The 19742-nt window shown below is 43.0% G+C and overlaps 1 protein-coding gene across 3 annotated transcripts in view; it reads right to left on the bottom strand.

Moving 5' to 3' along the window:
• Positions 1-19742, bottom strand: part of ATP8A2 (ATPase phospholipid transporting 8A2) — a 547249-nt gene that overhangs the window by 47347 nt on the left and 480160 nt on the right. For 2 of the 3 annotated variants that reach the window (XM_023756696.1, XM_023756695.1), the window contains exon 33: positions 5071-5159. In XM_023756696.1, the coding sequence (XP_023612464.1) occupies positions 5071-5159 (89 nt within the window). The remainder of the gene's footprint in view (positions 1-5070; positions 5160-19742) is intronic. The other variant, XM_023756697.1, reaches the window with a different exon arrangement.

Genomic DNA, 19742 nt, shown 5'->3' on the forward strand with positions numbered 1-19742 from the left:
TAATACAAGAACAAACTCTGTGTTTCGTGTACTCACAGCTGTGAACCCACTTTTGAGCCACCCTGTATTATGAAAAGCTTTTCATTAAATTCAGTATAAAGGAGTATGAGGATCCTGCTAAACACCAGAACTCGAAGACAGAATAAGGACAAAGACTGAGCATATATCTGCAAAGAAGTGAAAAGTGTAATGGGGCATTCTGAAGACGTGAGCTGCTTTATTTAGTGGAATCACACACTCCCGCCCAGCCTCCACCTTCAAGGAAAGAAAGTCTATTGAGATAATGCCCAGTCATCCCCTAACACTCCGAGTTAATCTCTAATGGAGTATTAGTACTAAGACACTGTATATGTGCCTGTCATTCCTTTTCCCAAAGTAAACAAGAGAACTAAACCACACAGGTTTTAACACATAATACCTTAATTACATCAAGCAGTGGCCTGAGACTCAGTAGTGATAAAATGCTGCAGTTCAAAGCAGAAACAGTGGAATTTTAATTTAAACAATAATTGAGAAAATGTTTAACGTTTTGCTGTGAAGGCAGTCAAAAAGGAGGTTAACATTTACACTGTTCAATATTATTAAACATGCTGTGCCTCAAATGTTCCTTTTCATCTCATGGGCTTACAGGGATACACTGATAACAAGCCAACTAAGTGGCAACCCCCACCACACTTGGATTCACCCCAGACACACAGGGCCCACGAGAACGTGTCTGGTCAGTGCTCAAGGATGCGCACGCTCTCTCACTGTTTCAGGACTGTCCTTACTCCACATCCTCCTCCCTTCCTCCTTCCTTGCTGCCCCACACAGAGCAAGCAGGGTTCAGCAACCTCTAGACCAGCCCCCAGTGTTATCTCTTGGGCTGCAAGAGAAGGGCAACTCTAAGAAGCAGGCTTGGAATAGGAAGGCTGGGCCACTGGGCCCAGGACACTGGCTGTCAGTAGCTTAGGCCAAGAATAAAGGGAATCTGCCCCAGCTTTCACTCATTCACAGAGGGAAATGATCTAAATATCCTGAAGCTACCAGGCATTGTGCAGGTTCTCAGTGGATGGAACCGCATCCATGCCCAAGAGTCACGTGGCAATCCGAGAGCTAGCCTGGGAACCTAACCAGTGTTTAAGAACATGAATGGCGACATTGGGGAGGATTCTGCTATTCTCTCCACATGTAGCACTGGAGGAGAAGGGATGCTAGCACTTAAAAGTGTTTTCTCAAGAACGTTTACCTAATAAGGCCGTAATTAGGCAGACAAATCTAAAATCTCCCCTGTCAAAGTCTGCATGTGAAATGACTAAAACCTAACACATGAAGGTTTAAGAAGCCAATCTTGAAGTATCAGCCCCTGGCGTGTAATTGAGGTCTCTTCAGGAACTGGAGTCTGGCTTGTTATGAATCACAGCTTGGACAGTGTGAGCCCCATTATCTTTGAACGGCTTATCCCCAGTGGTCCAGGGCTTGCTTCATTTAACCCCACATCAAGAGACCAGAGGATCACAAAGGGGCCGGGTGGGTGCTTAGTCACTGTCAGAGGGTGTGCGATTCATCTGTGAGCGCTCAGATAGTGCTAAAGGTATCTCCAGGTTATTAGGGAATTTTAAAATAAATAGATTGGCTTAGAATCTTGAACTTTCCATTTCTTTGTTTCTGAAAGTTTTTCCTAGACTGTTCTTTTGCATGGAAGGATAACAAATTAAAAGGAAATGTTAATTTCTAAATGTGGATGAAAATGTATACACAATGTGCCCCAAAAGAAATCAGTATAGTTAGAAAGTTTTAGAAACACCAAGGCCCATTTGTATACAGAAATTTCTTATTACCTTTTATTTCCACTTAACTGCCTATCTGGGATTATAATAAGGAAATGAAGTCATTCTGGAATTGCTGAATGTATTGTGTGCTGACTGGTAGACTACAGGAGATACAAGTTAGATTAAAGAGGCTGGTTCCCGTGTTCAGTGGCCTTGAGCTTTATATCCTGACAAATTTCTCCTAGAGGAGAATAAGTACATGGCTGCTAACCTAAGAATGTTGTCATAGGTAAACATTTTGGAAGAGTGTAAGCTAAAGGATATTAAAATAGTTCTGGGCAATTTAAACTTCATGCTTCTAATAAAAATAGTCATTAGCCAGGTATCACATATAATCAATCAATTATTTTAATAAAATATGTATTAGTTTGGTCCCTTATGAAAATTCTGGTGAACAGGATAACAGAGTAGGTATCTTACGGCATCCAAATCTGACTTGAGATAGTCTAACAATGGATCTTCATCCAGAAAGTTGACAGACTTCATGGGAAAAATGACTGAATTACCTCATGCTGTTTTTTTCTTATTTTTAACACTCCAAGTCCCAAAATAGAAGAGAGAGACTGGGGCAAAGAAGGGGGGAGATGCAGAAAGAATAACTTACTTTAAGTGCTCATAGAAATATATGGGGAAAGGCAGGCCTAGCTTGTGCTGGAATTTAAAAGCTCTTTTGAAATAGTTAACCACCAAAATTCAAAACAAAACAAAAAATTCCTGAAGACTGGTCCTCGGCAAGATTGAAGGACAGTAACACACCGAGTTAGGCCCCCGCCCTTGCCATCTGCCCTCACAGCACTCTCTGCAGTTGCGCCTCGGTTCTGACTCTCAGTTCATTTAAAACTCTTCTTGTCCAAGGTGCATCATAGCACATCATGTTTCAATAAATATCTGACAATTCGAACCAAAAGATGGGTGGACCTGGACACTCAGGATTCCTATTTTAGTTCAGCATGAAGGAAGGAAAAACAGACACGTTTATAAAGCTGAGGTTCGGAAAGACAACTGAGAGTTCAGCGATACAGCAGCTCAGGCAGCGCTCTCTTCCTGGGAGATGTCTCCTAATTTACTTAACTCAACAACAAATATCTCAGTCTGGGAATATAATATGAGATAAAACCTGGGCCTTGTGGTCAGAGGAAAAGTGCTCAAATAAACCTGCAGAATTATTGTTTATGAGGAGAGAGGGGACTAGTTTAGACATTAAATATATACTATAAACTGAGCATTTACTTTGGGCAACTCCTCCAGATGAGCACCAATGCATGCCATCCTCCCACTCCCCCAAATAAACCAAGGCAAAAATGTGTTTCTGGAAGTGCCTCTGGAATTCAGTAGGGGTCTTTCGGGCTCAGCCCAAAGCACGGGTGCTGTGCTCCTAGAAGGGCTGTCCTGGGCCTGCGGTGCAGGGCAGCGGGGCAGACAACACTGGTGGTCAGCCTCTGCTCCTGCTCCCCTCCCCTCCACCAGGGCCTTCTTTACAGGGCTCTGGCCTGCAGGCAAGCTTCTTGGAAAGAGAGCGACTTTTACTCTTTTCGTATGGTGGAGCTGGAGGCAGGCTCATTTGCTTTATCCTTTTAAAAATGTAAGTGGTGCTAATTTTACAGTGCCAGGAGTCAGGAATAGATAATATTCCTGCTTGAAGGAATAGAGAACTTGCTTCCTGATTGATGAGGAACTTTTACTTGGAATGTATTGGGAGAAAAAAAAGAGACAAAAAGGCAGACACAGTAATCTGAAAATATTGTCGTTGAAATGGTAGAAAGATACTTCTGCTAAAGTCTCGCTTGGCAAATATGCAGTCTCAATAAAAAAAATTTTTTTCATGATATTCATTTTAGGTAGTTTAATAAAAGAGCCTAAGATTAATTTACAGTCAAATCACTATTGTCAGTCACTATAAATTGAAAAGTCATCTGATGTAGCAAAGACCTAAAACTAACTTGATTATCTTGCAAAATTGACAAAATTCGGTAAGGTAATATATTTTGCCACAATTAAGCTAGGTGTACGATAGAACTACCATTTTCTTTTAGTGCACTTAATAGATTGAGAAAACATCTTTTCTGACTATAATTCATTTCCAAAGATTCTGTTCCTACTATTTATAAAGCACAGTTTCAGTAGGTTACATGGAAACAGTGGTAAATTGGAACATTTAAGTAATTAGAATTATTTAATTTTTACTAACAGTTGTAAAACTTAGTGAACAGAAGAAAAAAAACACACAAACCCAAAATATGTGCTATAAAATTGTCTCTCCTCCCCTCTCTCTCTGCATTAGGTGCCATCAGTTGTCAAGATAATGCCAAAATGAAGACTCTTTCAAAAGACATCCGTAACTGTCAGGCAAGAACATTCTCATTGAGTGTGGGAGGGAGGGAGAGAGAGAAATGAAATCTGATGTCTTTTCCTGGAAGATTTGGATTAAAGTCTCAATTTTCTACCTCAGGGCCCCCAAATAATTATGCTTTGCCCAAAGTAAAGCCAATGCAAGAGTCTCAATTTTCAGGGAAGTTGGCAACTATTTGTAAGAGGGAGGAACCAGGCCTACCCAACTCAAAAATCAATATTATCTCATTTGCAGTATTCCATCTTTTGCTTACAGAATTAAAATTTACATTATCTTGTTGCTTCTTTTACATTGTGTACAAGATATTTCAGAAATGATATATTTTAAAACATATAAACAAAATTTAAGCATGAATTATTTCCTGTTTAGCCCACATTATAATTTCATCTGTGTGGTTGATTTTCCCATAGACCTGTAAACTGACGCTCTGGAAGAATTATATTTGAAGGATTCCTATAGTGAATTATTTGGAAAAATAAAGAATACTAAATTCCAAGTATTTTGCAATTTGAAATGACTTGCATAGACACAATTTTCCTTAAAGCCAGGCTATATTTATGATCATGTAGCAATAACTCTTAGACATGAGGAAATGAATTTTGAGTCATACTTCCTAAACCTGGTAGAATTGGGACTGTACTTAGAAACTCCCCCTTATAATCAAGTATAAGGAACATCCCTCTTGACCTTCACACCGTCTGTCTTGCGACTCCCTTTTGTCTAAGGTGAAGCACAGGTTAAAAGGAAAAAACCAAACACAACATCCTTTACATCCTTTGCTGGCAGGTGGCAGGAGACCGGTTTCTCCAGAAGTCTCATAGCATTTCATATCCGATGCCAATGCTTGTGGAAGACAACTGCAGGGACAGATGAGTAAGACTCAGGGCTATTACTTCAGTTTCCACTTACGCTCTCCATACCACATCTTCGATCAAACACGCAGTAGGAACCAGAAACAATCCCAACCAGAAGTGTGCGGAGCTCAGGACCATAGCTGCCTGCAAGAAGCCGAAATGATAGGCGTATTTAATACTTTTTCTTTAAAAAAAATCAAGATATAATTTAATCAAGGCAAAACATTCCCTAACACAAAAACAACAGACAGAATTAAATTCAGTGACAGTTAAACGTGCACCTAGGAAGGATGTCAGGGGGCCTGATGGGACGGGTTCTTCTCCATGATCATCAGCTCTTGTCACACTCTTTCATGAAGTGCTTGAAGCCCCTTTCCAATCAGAATACTGTCCTAAGTCCCTCCTATGAGAAATGGGGGCCACCAGATCCTTTGGAATAAACCTTTACCCAATAGGCTCCTTTCATCCACTTCACTTATCCATCAGCTCACGTTCCTTCACTGCTCATTCATTCATGGAACCAATATCTTGGAGTAAAGCACAGTGGTTCTCCATACTCAGAAGGGGAGGATGAACAGATGATACAGGCTTTGCCTTCAAGGAACTTAAAGTCATGTGGTACACACACACACACACACACAAACACAGACACAGACACACAGACACACACAATTGTATGGTGCCATTTACATGACACAGTGTAATGTATACGTCATGATAATACTATATGGAGCTTTAGAGGAAGGCTATTAGGCTAGAACAGTGGTCGGCAAACTGCGGCTCTCGAGCCACAGGCGGCTCTTTGGCCCCTTGAGTGTGGCTCTTCCACAAAATACCACGTGCGGGTGCACACGTACAGTGCGATGGAAACTTCGTGGCCCATGCGCAGAAGTCGGTATTTTGTGGAAGAGCCACACTTAAGGGGCCAAAGAGCCGCCTGTGGCTCGCGAGCCGCAGTTTGCCGACCACTGGGCTAGAAGGCTGGGAAGACTTCTTGGAGAAGACAGCATATGGGATGTGCCTGGAGAGATACAGGATTGGACCTGTATCGTTGGGATTGGGGAAGGGTACAGGGGGAGTGAGTCCAAGTGGAAGGGTGGACGACAGGGGGACAGCCAGGAGCGCTACCTTTGAGGACACTGTTCCTGACATACTGAGACAGAGATTGTTTGGGAGGAGCAGGTAGAGAGGGTTTGAAGGGAGATAGTTGCAGGGCCAAATCTGATGTCAGTGAGGTGAGGAACTGAAAAGAATTTAGAGCAAATGGGGGCTGGAGAATACAGAGTCCTTAGATTTTGGTTTTCGAGTGAGATTTTGATTTTGGTTTTGGTGGCAAGGATCATGGAGCTGGCTGGCCATTGACAAGCTGGCCTAGAGGGATGGACTACTTGGAACAAGAACCCAGGATAAAGTGTGACAGGCCTTTCATGTTCTTCGGGTTTTTTTTTTTAAATCTGGAGTTCTCACCATCTGATTGTGCTGGAATAGGTATTTTGCCACAACTCATTGCAAAGTGGAGTGAGGCTTAGAAGTGAAGGGGAGTGGAGGAGATGTGGCAAGATTAATGTCAGGGCTCTTGCTGGAAATTGGTTGGGCTGAGAATCAAAGGGGTCCCAGAGCAGCCTTCTTCATACTGCTCTTCTCTTCGCACAGAGGTGTGGCCTCTGCACTCCCTCACATGGCCCTGTCAGCGGTACTCGGAAGCTGTGACAATGAAACAGAAGCAGTGAGGTTTGGGTAAAGCTTCACTCCAGCCCTAGCACTGAAGGACTCTCTCTCCTTTCTAAAAACAGGAGGGCCTCTTTCAGAAAGAACAGTTCCACCTTACAAATAGGCGAGTACGTTTTGCCCCATCAATGATAGCTTAGAATTCATCGCAAGGAAATAAGTAAGGAAATGTATAAAGAAGCAAGTACCAGATTATTCACCATGGTATGAACTATCAAGGAAAGTGAGGGATAAATGTCCAAGAAAAGGACTTAATATCTTGTGGTCCATCCAATGGGCTGCTATGCAGAAAGTAAAGTGATATAGAATTACATGTGTTGACAGAGATGCCATGCTACATTGCTAGTGAAAATCTGGGCTCGGAGACAACCTCTTACAGGAGCCCTACCATGGAAATGGGTGTGTGGAAAGGAAGCTGATTGGCCCAAGCCTCAGAATTATACTTGAGATGCAGTCCACCCACACGTCATGGCTTCTTTTTTTGTTGTTGTTATTTATATGTCAATATACATCAATATACACCATACTTTTTGTAGTCCTGTTTCGGTCATTTCCTCACCTTTAAAAAGCGCATTTTAGGGTTTCAAAAACAGTGAAGTGGCCAGGCCTTGATGGACTTGAGACTACTAACCCTTTGCATATGCGAGTGCTTATATGTTCAGGAGAAATGCCTGGCATGGGATATCAGAAGGACTGTCTGGGTAGGAGAATTGCTGGTTTTTATTTTCAGAGATCTTTAGCTAGTTCTACTTCCTGCTTTTTCTATAGAGAACATATATTACTTACATGAAAGAAAAAGTTATTCCCCCCCCCCCAAACAAACTTCGGGAAGGAGTTGGATGGTTAGCAGTCCCCTTCCTGCAGTTCAGCCTTCCACCTCCGATACTCTGGCTCCCGGCTGACAGGGTCCCCAGGAGCCCAGCTGAGGGGACCCCTTGAGTTTTGCTCTTGCTACAAATGCCTCAGGTGGTGTGTGGCCCATGGAAAGTAGTCCTGTTCAGCCATATTTATCAAAGAATCCAATTATTGAAAAATAACATTTTACAATCATAATGTAATATTTTAAATACATTATGAAACTTAGAACTTTTCACTGCTGAGGGAAATAAAGAAAATGAACTTTGAACTGCCCTGTTTGAAATATGAAGACCCTCCTAAATTAACAAAGATAAATTGGAGAGTTGAAAGTATTGTTGTTGGTTTTTAAAACCTGGAGCTGTGAAGGTATCATATATATAACTAATTTTAACAGTGTGTCTCCCTCCAGAAAGGTGTCTACCATCCTGATTTTCAGATTGACCAAATTCCTAAAGTATTTGCTAAAGCCACAGCCTTAGTCATTTAAATTTCATTAGATTGTTCTTGTTTCTTAGCATAACAAAAAATGTTTATTGAGCTGAGCTAGGTGACAAATGGCTCTTAATTACTCTCCCCTTCCCTCCACATACACTATTCAGTGAGGTTTTAAAAACATCCTTTTGATGTGCTAACAGTCCCATTGGGAAGAATGCACCTCTGGGTTAACAAGTCCTTAGCTAGCAATCACTATTAACCAGTTTGGTGCCAAATGCATAGGAACCACTCTGGTCAATTAGAGCAGATGAGGCCCAGAAATCAGGATTTTAAAAAGATTCCCAGGTGATTCTAATGTGCAGCCAAGGTTGAGAACCACTGAATTAGAGGAAAGTGAGGCTCAGATGGGTGCAATTATTTGAGAAATTAGGACACAAACTGATGAGGGCTGGAAGGGATCCGAGGCTTGTCTAATTGTAATGCTGCACAGCACCACCTCAAAGTCAGGCAAGCAGTTCTTAACCAGGGACACCCACAGAACCAGTAACAGGGGACCAGTGCGCTCCTTAGCTTCAGTGTGCTACTCATCACACAACATGCCCACAGTGCCCAGGGCCAGCCCTCTGTGAACAAGGCAACAGCAGGGAAAAGGGTTTAAAAAGGGTCACCAAGCTAGGGAAGGTCACTTTGTGTTCCCCAGTGTGGGGCAAATTTGAAAGGAAGTGATAGAGATGGAGAAGGCAGTAGCTCACGTGTGAGAAGGAAGCTAAGGTTCTTTGCACATCACTATGTGCCAGACTTCCCATAGAGAACTTCATTGAATCCTCCACAGTCCTCATTTTACAAAGAAACATTAACTCTGAAACTTCCCCCAGCACCTGAAGCCAGAGAGTAGGGTCATCAAGATGAGGTTCAAATCCAAGTCCTCCTCCCTCCTGCAGCCTGAGGAATGAAGCCCCCACCCCCCATCTCCCACCTGCCTGTCCAGGGCAGAAGAGACGTCTCTAAGTTTAGAGAGAACACAATACTCAAGGCACAAGTCTGACATCAATTTTACACCAAATTCAAAATTTAAGTAGGAGAAAAATTGCAGAACTTGTAAAGGTACGAAAACAAAAAGAAACACAGGAAGAAAAATGTCCCCAATCCCTCTACTCCCACCGAGCAACAACAACAAAATAAAACCCAAACATAAGGCTAGGCTCCTAAGAATACATGTACTTGTAATGCCTTTCTCCTCAGCAGAAAAGAAAATGGCATGGCCACACAAAGCACTCAGCGAGACCACATTTACTTGCCACAGGAGGGAGGAAGCAAATTCCAGGCTGAAATCCAGTCCTTCATTTCCTGTAATCATTCTTCCCCGTACAAAACGCCTAGGGCCTGGTGCCAATTTTAAGTTTCGATTTACTGAAAAGGGGGAAGACGTCTCAGTTCAATACTGTGCAACATCTTCTGAAGCACGCAGGTCAGAAACCTGGTGTGAATGCAAATGAATTTTCAGAAAAACAATCAAGTGATCCCCAAAGCACTGGACATACCTCTGATAAGTCAAAAAACTAGCCAGTACACTCCATCCTGATACCTAATCCACCTGCACGAAAGGGGAGTTGAGCCTACAGCCTCCAACACAAAAACCTGCCTCCTCAGCCTCTCTATTATCTGCACCTGATAATGGGAGAAATTAACCATCTAAAAGTTCCTACAAATGCAATCTTATTAAAGACAAAAGATACAACCAGCACAGTCTTTTCAACATTAATGTTTTTATCACAAAGCACAAGGTAGCTTTATCAGTGGATGTATTTTGAAACCCTCAAATGTTAGTGATGGTTCATTAACATCATCCTCTGAAAAGGGTTTCTCAAAAGTAACCCTATGTTCTTACCAAACATATTTACCCACCAAGAGGTCAAAGCAGTGCTCTTGGAGGTTACAATTTAAGTACAACAGGTTGTCGAATATTGTAGCTTTGTTCAACTTTATTTCATTATAATGTTGATGAGATGCTATAGGAACTTCACTCTTATTTATATCAATTAGCCAAAGGTCAAATTGGTTTTGTCATATGTCAGTTTCTATAAAGCAGTGGTTCTCAACCTGCCTAATGCCGCGACCCTTTAATACAGTTCCTCATGTTGTGGTGACCCCCAACCATAAAATTATTTTCATTGCTACTTCATAACTGTAATTTTGCTACTGTTATGAATCGTAATGTAAATATCTGATATGCAGGATGTATTTTCAGGGGTTGCGACCCACAGGTTGAGAACCGCTGCATATTAAGTGAGAACTATCCTATATAATAAAAGCCTAATATGCAAACCGACCGAGCAGCAGAATGACCTGTGGAACGACCAGTCACTATAACCCGCACTGACCACCAGGGGGAAGACACTCAACGCAGGAGCTTCCCCCAGCCTGCAGGTCCCAGGCCAGCCAAGGCGGGTTCCAGCGGGGGTCCCCCTGATTGCCCTGCCGGTCGCCCTACAGATTGGCCCTGATCACCAGCCAGGCCTAGGGATCCTACCTGTGTACTAATTTTGTGCAGCAGGCCTCTAGTACACTAATATGCACAAACCTTAAGTACTTAGTTATAAGACTTTTGACAACTGCCTACATCTGTGTAACTACCACTCAAAACAAGATAAGACATTTATTTCATTCACCCCAAAGAGTCTGCTGTGCCCTCTCCAAACAATCTCCACATCCAACTGGCAATCACTGCCCTGCTTGCTGTCACTATGGCTGCTGTACCTATTCTAGAATATCACAAAACTGGAAAGACAGAATACTCATTCTTTTGCATTTGGCTTCTTTCACCCAACACAATGTCTCTGAGAGCCATCGATGTTATTCCATCCATGTATCTGTAACTTGTTCTTTTTATTTTTTTTTCCGAATAGTATTCCACTGTATGACTATATCACAATTTGTTTATCCTGTGGATAAATGTTTGAGTTATTTCCAGTTTTTGACCTATTATAAGAATAGGCTGGTCTGCACATGCCTATACAGTCCTTTATTGTGTACATATGTTTCCCTTTCCTTTGGGTAAACACCTGGGAGTGGGGTTGCTCTGCATATGGGAAGTATATGATCAACTTTATAAGAAACTGCTAGAGTTCTCTAAAGGGGTTGTTTGAGTGAAGTGAGTGTATGAGCATTCCAGCTGTGCCACATCCTCACCAACATTTGGTAGAGTCAATATTTTTTATTTTAGCCATTCTAGTGGCTCACTGTGGTGGTGGGATTGTGCGTGTGGGGGTTACTCTGAGAAACAATGTCATCATCCCATGGAAGCCACGTGAGAAGAGGGACCCTTCTCCAATGACTGGCAGGGCAGCTCGAAATTAAAAGCTACTGGCAGCAAAACCTGAAGCTAATGAAGACTGCCCCCAACCCCTTGCCCTCCAAGGGTGCTAATCCCTGTTTCAGAGCATATAGAATGTGATGACTTTTTAAAAATTGGTGTAACATTCAAATTATTAATTATTCCCAGCCTGTGACGAGAAGGTATTCCCAATTTCCCCATACAGGCTATGAAGAGGTAGAGTATTGTCAATGCAATTTGCCTACTTATTAGAGAGAAAGGTGAGTCTTCAAATCCCTTGAATTATTAACTTATTTTCTTTTTCATGTAATGGTCATTTTGAAATCCTATTTTCTCTTTAGTACCCCATTTTATTTTATTTATTTATTTTAAATATTTTTATTGATTTCAGAGAGAAAGGGAGAGGGAGAGAGAAACATCAATGATGAGAGAGAGTCACTGATTGGCTGCCTCAGGGATACAAGCCTGCACCCCAGGCATATGCCCCCACTGGGAATCGAACCCTGATCTCCTGGTTCATAGGTCAACGCTCAACCACTGAGCCACGCCAGCTGGGAAAGTGCCTCATTTTAGAGACCAAATGGTTGATCTAACCCCATTGTCGGCAAACTGCGGCTCACGAACCACATGCGGCTCTTTGGCCCCTTGAGTGTGGCTCTTCCTAGGCCTTAGGAGTACCCTAATTAAGTTAATAACAATGTACCTACCTATATAGTTTAAGTTTAAAAAATTTGGCTCTCAAAAGAAATTTCAATCGTGCTGTTGATATTTGGCTCTGTTGACTAATGAGTTTGCCGACCACTGGTCTAACCAAATGGCTGTACTAAATCACCCAGAATGACCCTGCACCCTGCTATGCACTAACTTCCTACAATTTTTGGGGGGCGGTGCAAAGACAGGCAATTCCTAGCAGTCTGGTATGGGAAATTAAAGCAGGGAAAGTGGGACTCTCATTTCTGAGTTTAAAACTGATGCTGTGTAATCTGTATGTTCTTCTACTTTCAGGAACAAAAAAAGCAAGGTTCACAGGGACACATGTGCAGTCTCTATCTTCTATGTCACAGGGGCACTTGTCCCGCAGGGTGATGGGGAGGGCTGCAGGGACACCATGTACCAGAACTGACTTTCCTGCCACAGAGGTGAGCTTGCTGGCTTCCTAAAATTAGGCTGTGGATCTGTGTCTGCAGCATAGTATATAAATTGTGAATTCATGGGCAATTCTAACTATCACGGTTTCTAGATTGCAATCCTTGTGTGGTTGTTCAGAAAGCTAAAAGCACACTGTGCTGACAGTTCTCCATCTTCCAGAAGAGAAAAACCAGATGTCCAACAGGTCCAACAACCCTGATAATTTAGAAAATTAGGTTCAACATTAAAGCACAGTATGTAGGACAGACACGAATAAAAATGGCCCATCTTGTTGATTTGCCATCTGAGTGATGAGCCCCCAGAAGGGATGAGTGCCCCTCCCCATGATTATGACTCGCTTTTCCCCCTGCATCTAGAAGGTCCAGAGACTCACAGACTGGCTCCAGGCACCCTCCAAGTTGCTCTTCTGCCCCCACAGGCCCAGGGCCCTGCCTGGATACACAGGAGCCTTGTTTGGGCCATTCACTTACTGGCTGCTGTGGTACCTGAATACAGTCTGGTGGCATCACCCACACTTGCTAAGGTAGACTAAGGAGGTGCTCTGCTCACTCCTCCTCCTACAGACATGGATGAAACCAGGGTCTCAAATAAAGAGCTTGGTGGAGGCACCACGGGGAAAGGGAGTCTGAAAGGACCAAAGAGAGAGTGACTGGAAAGTGTTTCCTGAAAGGCTGAGGGGCTAGGAGGATTTCTGTGGGAGGCTGGATTACACAGACTTTAAAAAGAGCCCTGTTGCAGTCAGCTCAGGCTGCCATAACAGAATATTGGAGATTGAGGGGCTTAAACAACAGACATCTGTCCTCACAGTCCTCAGACTGGGGTTCCCTCATGAGGGCTCTCTTTCTGGCTTGTAGATGGCTCCCTTCTCACTATGTGCTCACATGACCTGTGTGTGTGTGTGTGTGTGTGTGTGTGTGTGTGTAATCCTTGTATGGCTGCAATCCTTGTGTGGAGGAAGGGAGGGATGGGGAGAGAGCGAGCACTCTCTCTGGTGTCTCCTCTTGTAAGGGCACTAATCCCATCATGAGGGCCCCACTCTTATGGCCTCATCTAAAACTAATTACCACCCAGCAGTCCCATCTCTAAATACCAACACAGTGAGGATTAGGGCTTCAACATATGAGTTGGGGAGGAGAGCACAAGTATTTAGTCCATAACAAGCATGGACAGCTTGCTCAGGCTCCAGTCCCAGTTTTGCAACTTAGTCTACCAGTAACCTAATCACCAGGCCTCACTGTCTTCCTCTGTAAAATGGGAAAAATATAATACTTACCTTATGGAGTTACCATGAGGCTTCAATGAGTTAATAAATGTAAAGCACTATTTAAAAAGTGCCTGGTACATAGTATGTGTCATACCCATTACCTATAATTGATTTTCTCCATACTGTTGACATAAGCAAAAATATTTGAACATCCTCAAAGTTGGGGACAGTGAGGTAGAGTGGCTCCTGAGTAGGTTTTGAGGGGGAGTTGGGTCCAGAAGGCTACGTTCTGCTCCAACTGTCAGTGAAGGTCTACTAGTCACTGTTCTCAGATAGGTGGTGGGTTAAACTGCAAACTGAAAAATTCCCAAATTATGCTGCAAACAAGTTGCTTATTGATGCTGGACAGCAAAGTGTTAGTAGTAATGCAGGTAGAAAGGTAAGATCTATAATTTTTAAAAAAGTACTTTAAAATATATATTTTATTGATTTCAGAGAGGAAAGGAGAGGGAGAGATAGAAACATCAATGATGAGAGAGAATCATTGATGGGCTACCCCCTGCACGTCCCCTACTGGGGATCCAGCCTGAAACCCCGGGCATGTGCCCTGACCGGGAATTGAACGGTGACCTCCTGGTTCCTTGGTTGGATACTCAACCACTGAGCAACACTGGCCGGGCAATATCTTTTCTTTATGCTCTAGTCTAAGCACAGCTCACTGTGCTTACTGCTATTATGCTGTCTTCTATTTTTTATTGACTGAGGTGGACTTCCTATCATCACACCAGGCCAAGCACTGTCGCTTATCTCTAGTCTCCATAGAATGATACTTAGAGCCCAGACTCCGCTGTCCCTGTCCCAGGATGAAGGATGTTCACCAATAACATTGTGCCTGAATGGAAAAGCAAAAAGAGTAGGTGCTAATCTTTTCTGTGGAGCTGCATGCCAAAATGCTAAATACAGTGTCAGCCTGAGTCACAGCCCCAGGAAGAGGGGAAATATTCAACCCAAATTGTGTGCCAGAGCTTAGCTGCTTCCACTGAACTGAGGGGTGAGTGGGGTCTCCCCAATCATACAGAACTGAACTGCTGCAGAATAACCAGACCATGGCCATTTTCTTATCCGTAGAAAAGAATGAAAAGGAATTCAGAGCTGGAAGATCCTGAAGATCGTCTTGGCTTTCAGGTTTTTCTGTAGACTCCTAGTTGTCAGGAACCACAAACCAAAGACAAAAATCATTGTTTCTGGTGATAAAGACTTCTCCCACCCCTGGAGCTGGCTTGCAGATACAGAAGGCAAACAGCAACCCACGTGACCTGAGAGGAGTGGCGCTGGGCAGAGTCATCTCCCCAGCTCTTCTACTTGACATTAATGAAGATAGAGACCATGGGAATTACATAATTAATAGAAGTGATACACCCATGCACAGATCTGAAATATGAGATATTTATTCTCACTGGGAAGTCCTTGTCAATCACTCTTTTGGGCATTTGGAGTACCTTTAAAAGTGTAATATGACCTGGAAGATTTGTGTTTTTTAAGAGTATCAATGTGTTGATATTTGCATAAAAGCACAAGATAAACAAGATCTTAAATCTTCAATCTCACTCAAAGATTTGAAAAATAGATACTTTCATATTAAAATCAAGAATATTTTCACAATAATTTGAATGATTTTGCCCCTAAAACCAGAGTCTTCAAATAAATATTTTTGAGAGGCAATGCCATGGGATATATCCCCAGGCCTCCAGGGGGCTTCAGGTCTTCTTCTCGTTGCTCCACTGTTAGGAGTGTTTCATGGGCAAGTTTGAGGAAAGTGGAATTAAGAGTCATGAATGCATACCTGAGTTAAACAATAATTTATACATTAGATGGTCTGTCGGTTGGCATAGGACATTCACAGGAATTGTAAGCAGGAACCATGGGTGGACATGAAAAGGCTTAGAGTCACCAAACTTTAGCTACAATGTGATTTTGTTCAGACCCAGGCTTTGCTTGGCTTTTGCTGTGGGTCAAGTTCTTTCTGGTTTCCGCCTCTTTAGATTTCCTAGGGGGCTTCCCAATCTATATCCCAGAACGAAGATCTAGGAGAAGTGTTCTCAGGAGAAGAGAGATGTCTCCTTGGGGACATGGCCCCTGAGCTTCTCTGCTTCACTGAGGTGGGAGTTTGGATTTTCTCAGCAGTGGTGTATGGTGGTGAAGGATGAACTAGAATGGAACGGAACCATGCCTCTGGGCCTTAAACTACGACACTTAAACAGGTTAATTAACCTCCCTGTGCCTGTTTCCTCATCTGTAAAACTGAGGTGGCAGTAGCATCTGCTTCACAGAGCTGTCATGGCCCTCATAACACATTCCATTTCACCCAAACCCCGAGAAGTCCTGCGCTAAACCTTCAAAAATAAGCATGTACTTCTTCCTTCCTCCTTGCACCCCCACCCTCAAACATCTGTAAGGTGCCTTGTGCTGATCTTAAAACAGCTTTGGCTGTAAAATGACTCAGATGGAGCAAATGAGCTCAGTGGCTGGTGCACGGTACCTGGGCGTCTGAGCCCCTGCCAGCTGGCTGCCATCCATCCCTCAGCTGGCCTTCCTGGAGCAGAACAATCCAGGGACCCCTCCATGAGACATTTTCTCCAATGTTTTCTTTAACTCTGACAACTGCAACTGAAATTTAGCAGCAGCTTGTGGCCCCTCCGGGATTTCTTTAGCATATTTCTCTCTCTCACTCTTGCTGTTGCTTTTTACTGCTCCTCCACATCAAAGTTCAGATTTCTTTTTTAATAGAAAGATTAAAAGGTTATTGGGGAGAAAAGACTTGACATAATAGCTTATGATGACCTACTGAATACTGCAAAATATCCATTCCAAGTAGAAATTAAGAAATTAACATCATGCTTTCTACTTTTCCAGATGATTTATTTCTTTCATGAAACTAAAGACTTCACAGTCACAAACGATCTGCCTTCCTCCCTCCAGCAGTTTTGAGCACTCATCATGTGTCATCCTCTTAGTTACTTATGAGACACAAAGATGATTTCAGAGTGGAAGGGAGAGGGAGAGATAGAAACATCAATGATGAGAGAAAGCACGTCCTCCTCCTCACCTACAGGCGTCTGCGCACTGACAGCAGGTAGTGCTTATTGTTCAACTACTTACTCACCTCTTTGTATACGCTGCCTGCCAGGTGCACACAGGGATACATCAGCAGACCCTGCAGTAACTCCAAACTCCCAAGAAAGGTATCCAAAATAACATACATGTCTATTATTCATCTAAAACCAACCCTCACGTCTTCCCACCCTCTTCTCTAGCATTTCTTGTTTTCATTAACAACACCACTGGTCTCGGGCACAAATGAGAAGTAGGTAGGTCTTGGTTTTAGCTTCTACTCTCTTCTATCAAACCTCCCTTTCTGGGTATTCCCATATGTATTATTTCTAAGCTCCACAACAATCCCTGCAATTCTTTAAAGCATCTGAGAGGGCATTGACAGTTCAGAAAAGAATCATTTTTCTAAAAGGGAAATAAGTTGAGTGAATAGAGGAGGGTTCTAATTGACATACAACAGTTCCCCAAAGAGATGAAGTCTCCTGCGTAGGAATCATAGATGCTCTCTAGGTTCAAAACCTGGAGGCAAATGCTCACATTCCTCTAAACATAGCTAGCAGAGTATTGCCAGGCCCTCGCTGCTCAGACCCTGCCCCTCAGATGCAACCCCAGAGACGTCGGGCCTGGACACGAAGAGTCCCACGTGACCCTACTTGATGTGGCAGCCCAGCAGCCTGCACGTCCACAGGGCAAGGAGGGCTCGGGGCATGGCACTGCTCATCTAAGTGAAAATACCCAGTTACACCCAACTTCATACCACAAGCACACACCCCTTCAGGAAGATCATAGACATCAGGGTGAAAAGTAAAACTTCACAACTTTTAGAAGAAAACCTAGGAGAATATCCTTTTGACCTTGATTAGCTTTCAGAAAATATACAAAATGACAGAAACTATGAAGGAAAAAAGATGAGTCTGACTGCATAAAAATGGAAAACTTCTGCACTAAAAGACACCAGAAGCAAAATTTAAAGAAAAGCCACAGATTGAGAGATTTGCCAATGGGTATTCCATATGCAATTCTATACTCTAGGGAAACTCAGAAAAGCCCACAGATATGCATGTACAGGAACGTGCGCTATAGCATTTTTAGTAATTGCAAAAAATGGTAATGTAAATGTTTATCAATAGGAGAATAAATAAATTTTGGTATATTTATATAACTGAAAAGAGCATTAAAATGAATGTATTACAATAATATCACTATGGATAAATGTCAAAAACAGTAGGAGATAAAGTCATCCCAAACAACCCAGTATTGAGGGGAAAGGTGCATAGAATACAATCTACATTAAGTTTCAAAACCCTGCAAAAATCAACTTTGTGTATTTTTTATATTTTTGATAGGTTTATGCATACCTAATACATGCACAAAAATAGTAAACATTAAAGTAATGGGAGTATTTCTATTTCAAGGGGAATGAGACTGGCAGGGCAACTAGGGGGGCTCAACAGTACAGTTAACATTTTAACTTCTTTTCAAAAAGACACGAGGCAAGTAGTATAGTAATATTTTAATAGGCTGGGTATTTAATGCATGTCCTTTGTGTCTATGTGGGAAATTTGTCACCATGTTGAAACTTCTATTCTGAGGCCATGGCATATGACATGGCTGTATGAGACCCCATACCAAAGGCTGGGTTTAAAGGATGGGTCCATAGGTAGGAATTCACTAAGGTTCAGTTTAGACTATGATGCTGCCAGGCCCACTGGGGAACAAGAGGGGCAGTCCTTGTTCTCTAGCAGCCTTGGGTCACCATAGGAGGAGCAGACAGAGAGTTCTAAGGCAGAGTGGAGTAACACTAGTTCTTTGGGGTCATTGAGATTCCATCCAGTTGCAGGTGATGAAAAGCCCTCTGGCCAGAAGAGCAGGATAAAGACCAAATAGGGAGTATATTCTGCTAAAGAAAAATGTGCTTGGGTTTAGGATATATGTAGGGAAGTAAACTTGAAAAGGAAGGAAAGAATGTTGGGCTGAGGGGTTTAGATTTCACTCCTGGGACAAGAAAAAGCTACAGAAGGCATCTGGAACAGGGGACATGGATCAAGGCACCATCTTACAGGAGCTCTCAAAGTGAGAGCAGACTCTGGAGACCAGGAGAGGAGGCCTCTGAAGTAGCCATGGAGACAAAGGAGAGCCTTGACTAGTCAGAGGAGCGGCAGAGAAGGGGAAGGACAGGGCCCGAGCAAAAGCAGGAGCTGGCAATGAAGGAGGAGGTGAAACCAAAGGTTCGGAGGCTGACCGACTAACTTTCAGGAAGTTCTGGTTTGGGGAAGTGTGGCTGTGGAGGTCACAATAAAGATGACCATGGAGACTGTGAGGGCAGCTGTGACAACAAGGAAAGAGCTACATTTACTCTGTGCTGGTTGTGTGCCAAGCAATGTTCTCAGCCCTCTCTGTGAATTAGCTTATTTCATCCTCCCAACAACCCAGGAGGTAGGCACTAGTGCCATTCCTGTCCCACAGATGAATAACTCAGGCAAGAAAAGTCAAATAATATGGCCAGGGTCACACATGGCAAAGCCAGGGCTAGAACCCAGCCATCAGACCCCAGAGCCCAAGCTCTCTCACCAGAGAGGTGGGCTAGTCTATATATCTAGGGGTCACTTGTACCACAGGGATGGGTGAGCCTGTGTAAGAAAAGGCATGAGATTAGAATCTGGGTGATACCTATCTTAGGAGGTGGCAGATAGAAAAGGAGTCAGGACTTAATTCAGTCTTAGTCAGGGAGGAAGAAGACCCAGGATGGAGCTGTATTTTGAAGGTGAGGGCATTTTAGGGAAGATGTGGGGGAGGATGAAAGGGAGTGCAGCAAAATGCATGAGTAAATGGGGGGGAAGGACGGAGGGCCAGAGGGAGTTCCCCAGAATAATGAGATGGCAGTGGGGAAGGAGAGAGAATCTTTAAA

The sequence above is a fragment of the Myotis lucifugus genome, unplaced genomic scaffold (genome assembly GCF_000147115.1).
Source record: "Myotis lucifugus unplaced genomic scaffold, Myoluc2.0 scaffold_98, whole genome shotgun sequence".
In the NCBI taxonomy this organism is placed as follows: domain Eukaryota; kingdom Metazoa; phylum Chordata; class Mammalia; order Chiroptera; family Vespertilionidae; genus Myotis; species Myotis lucifugus.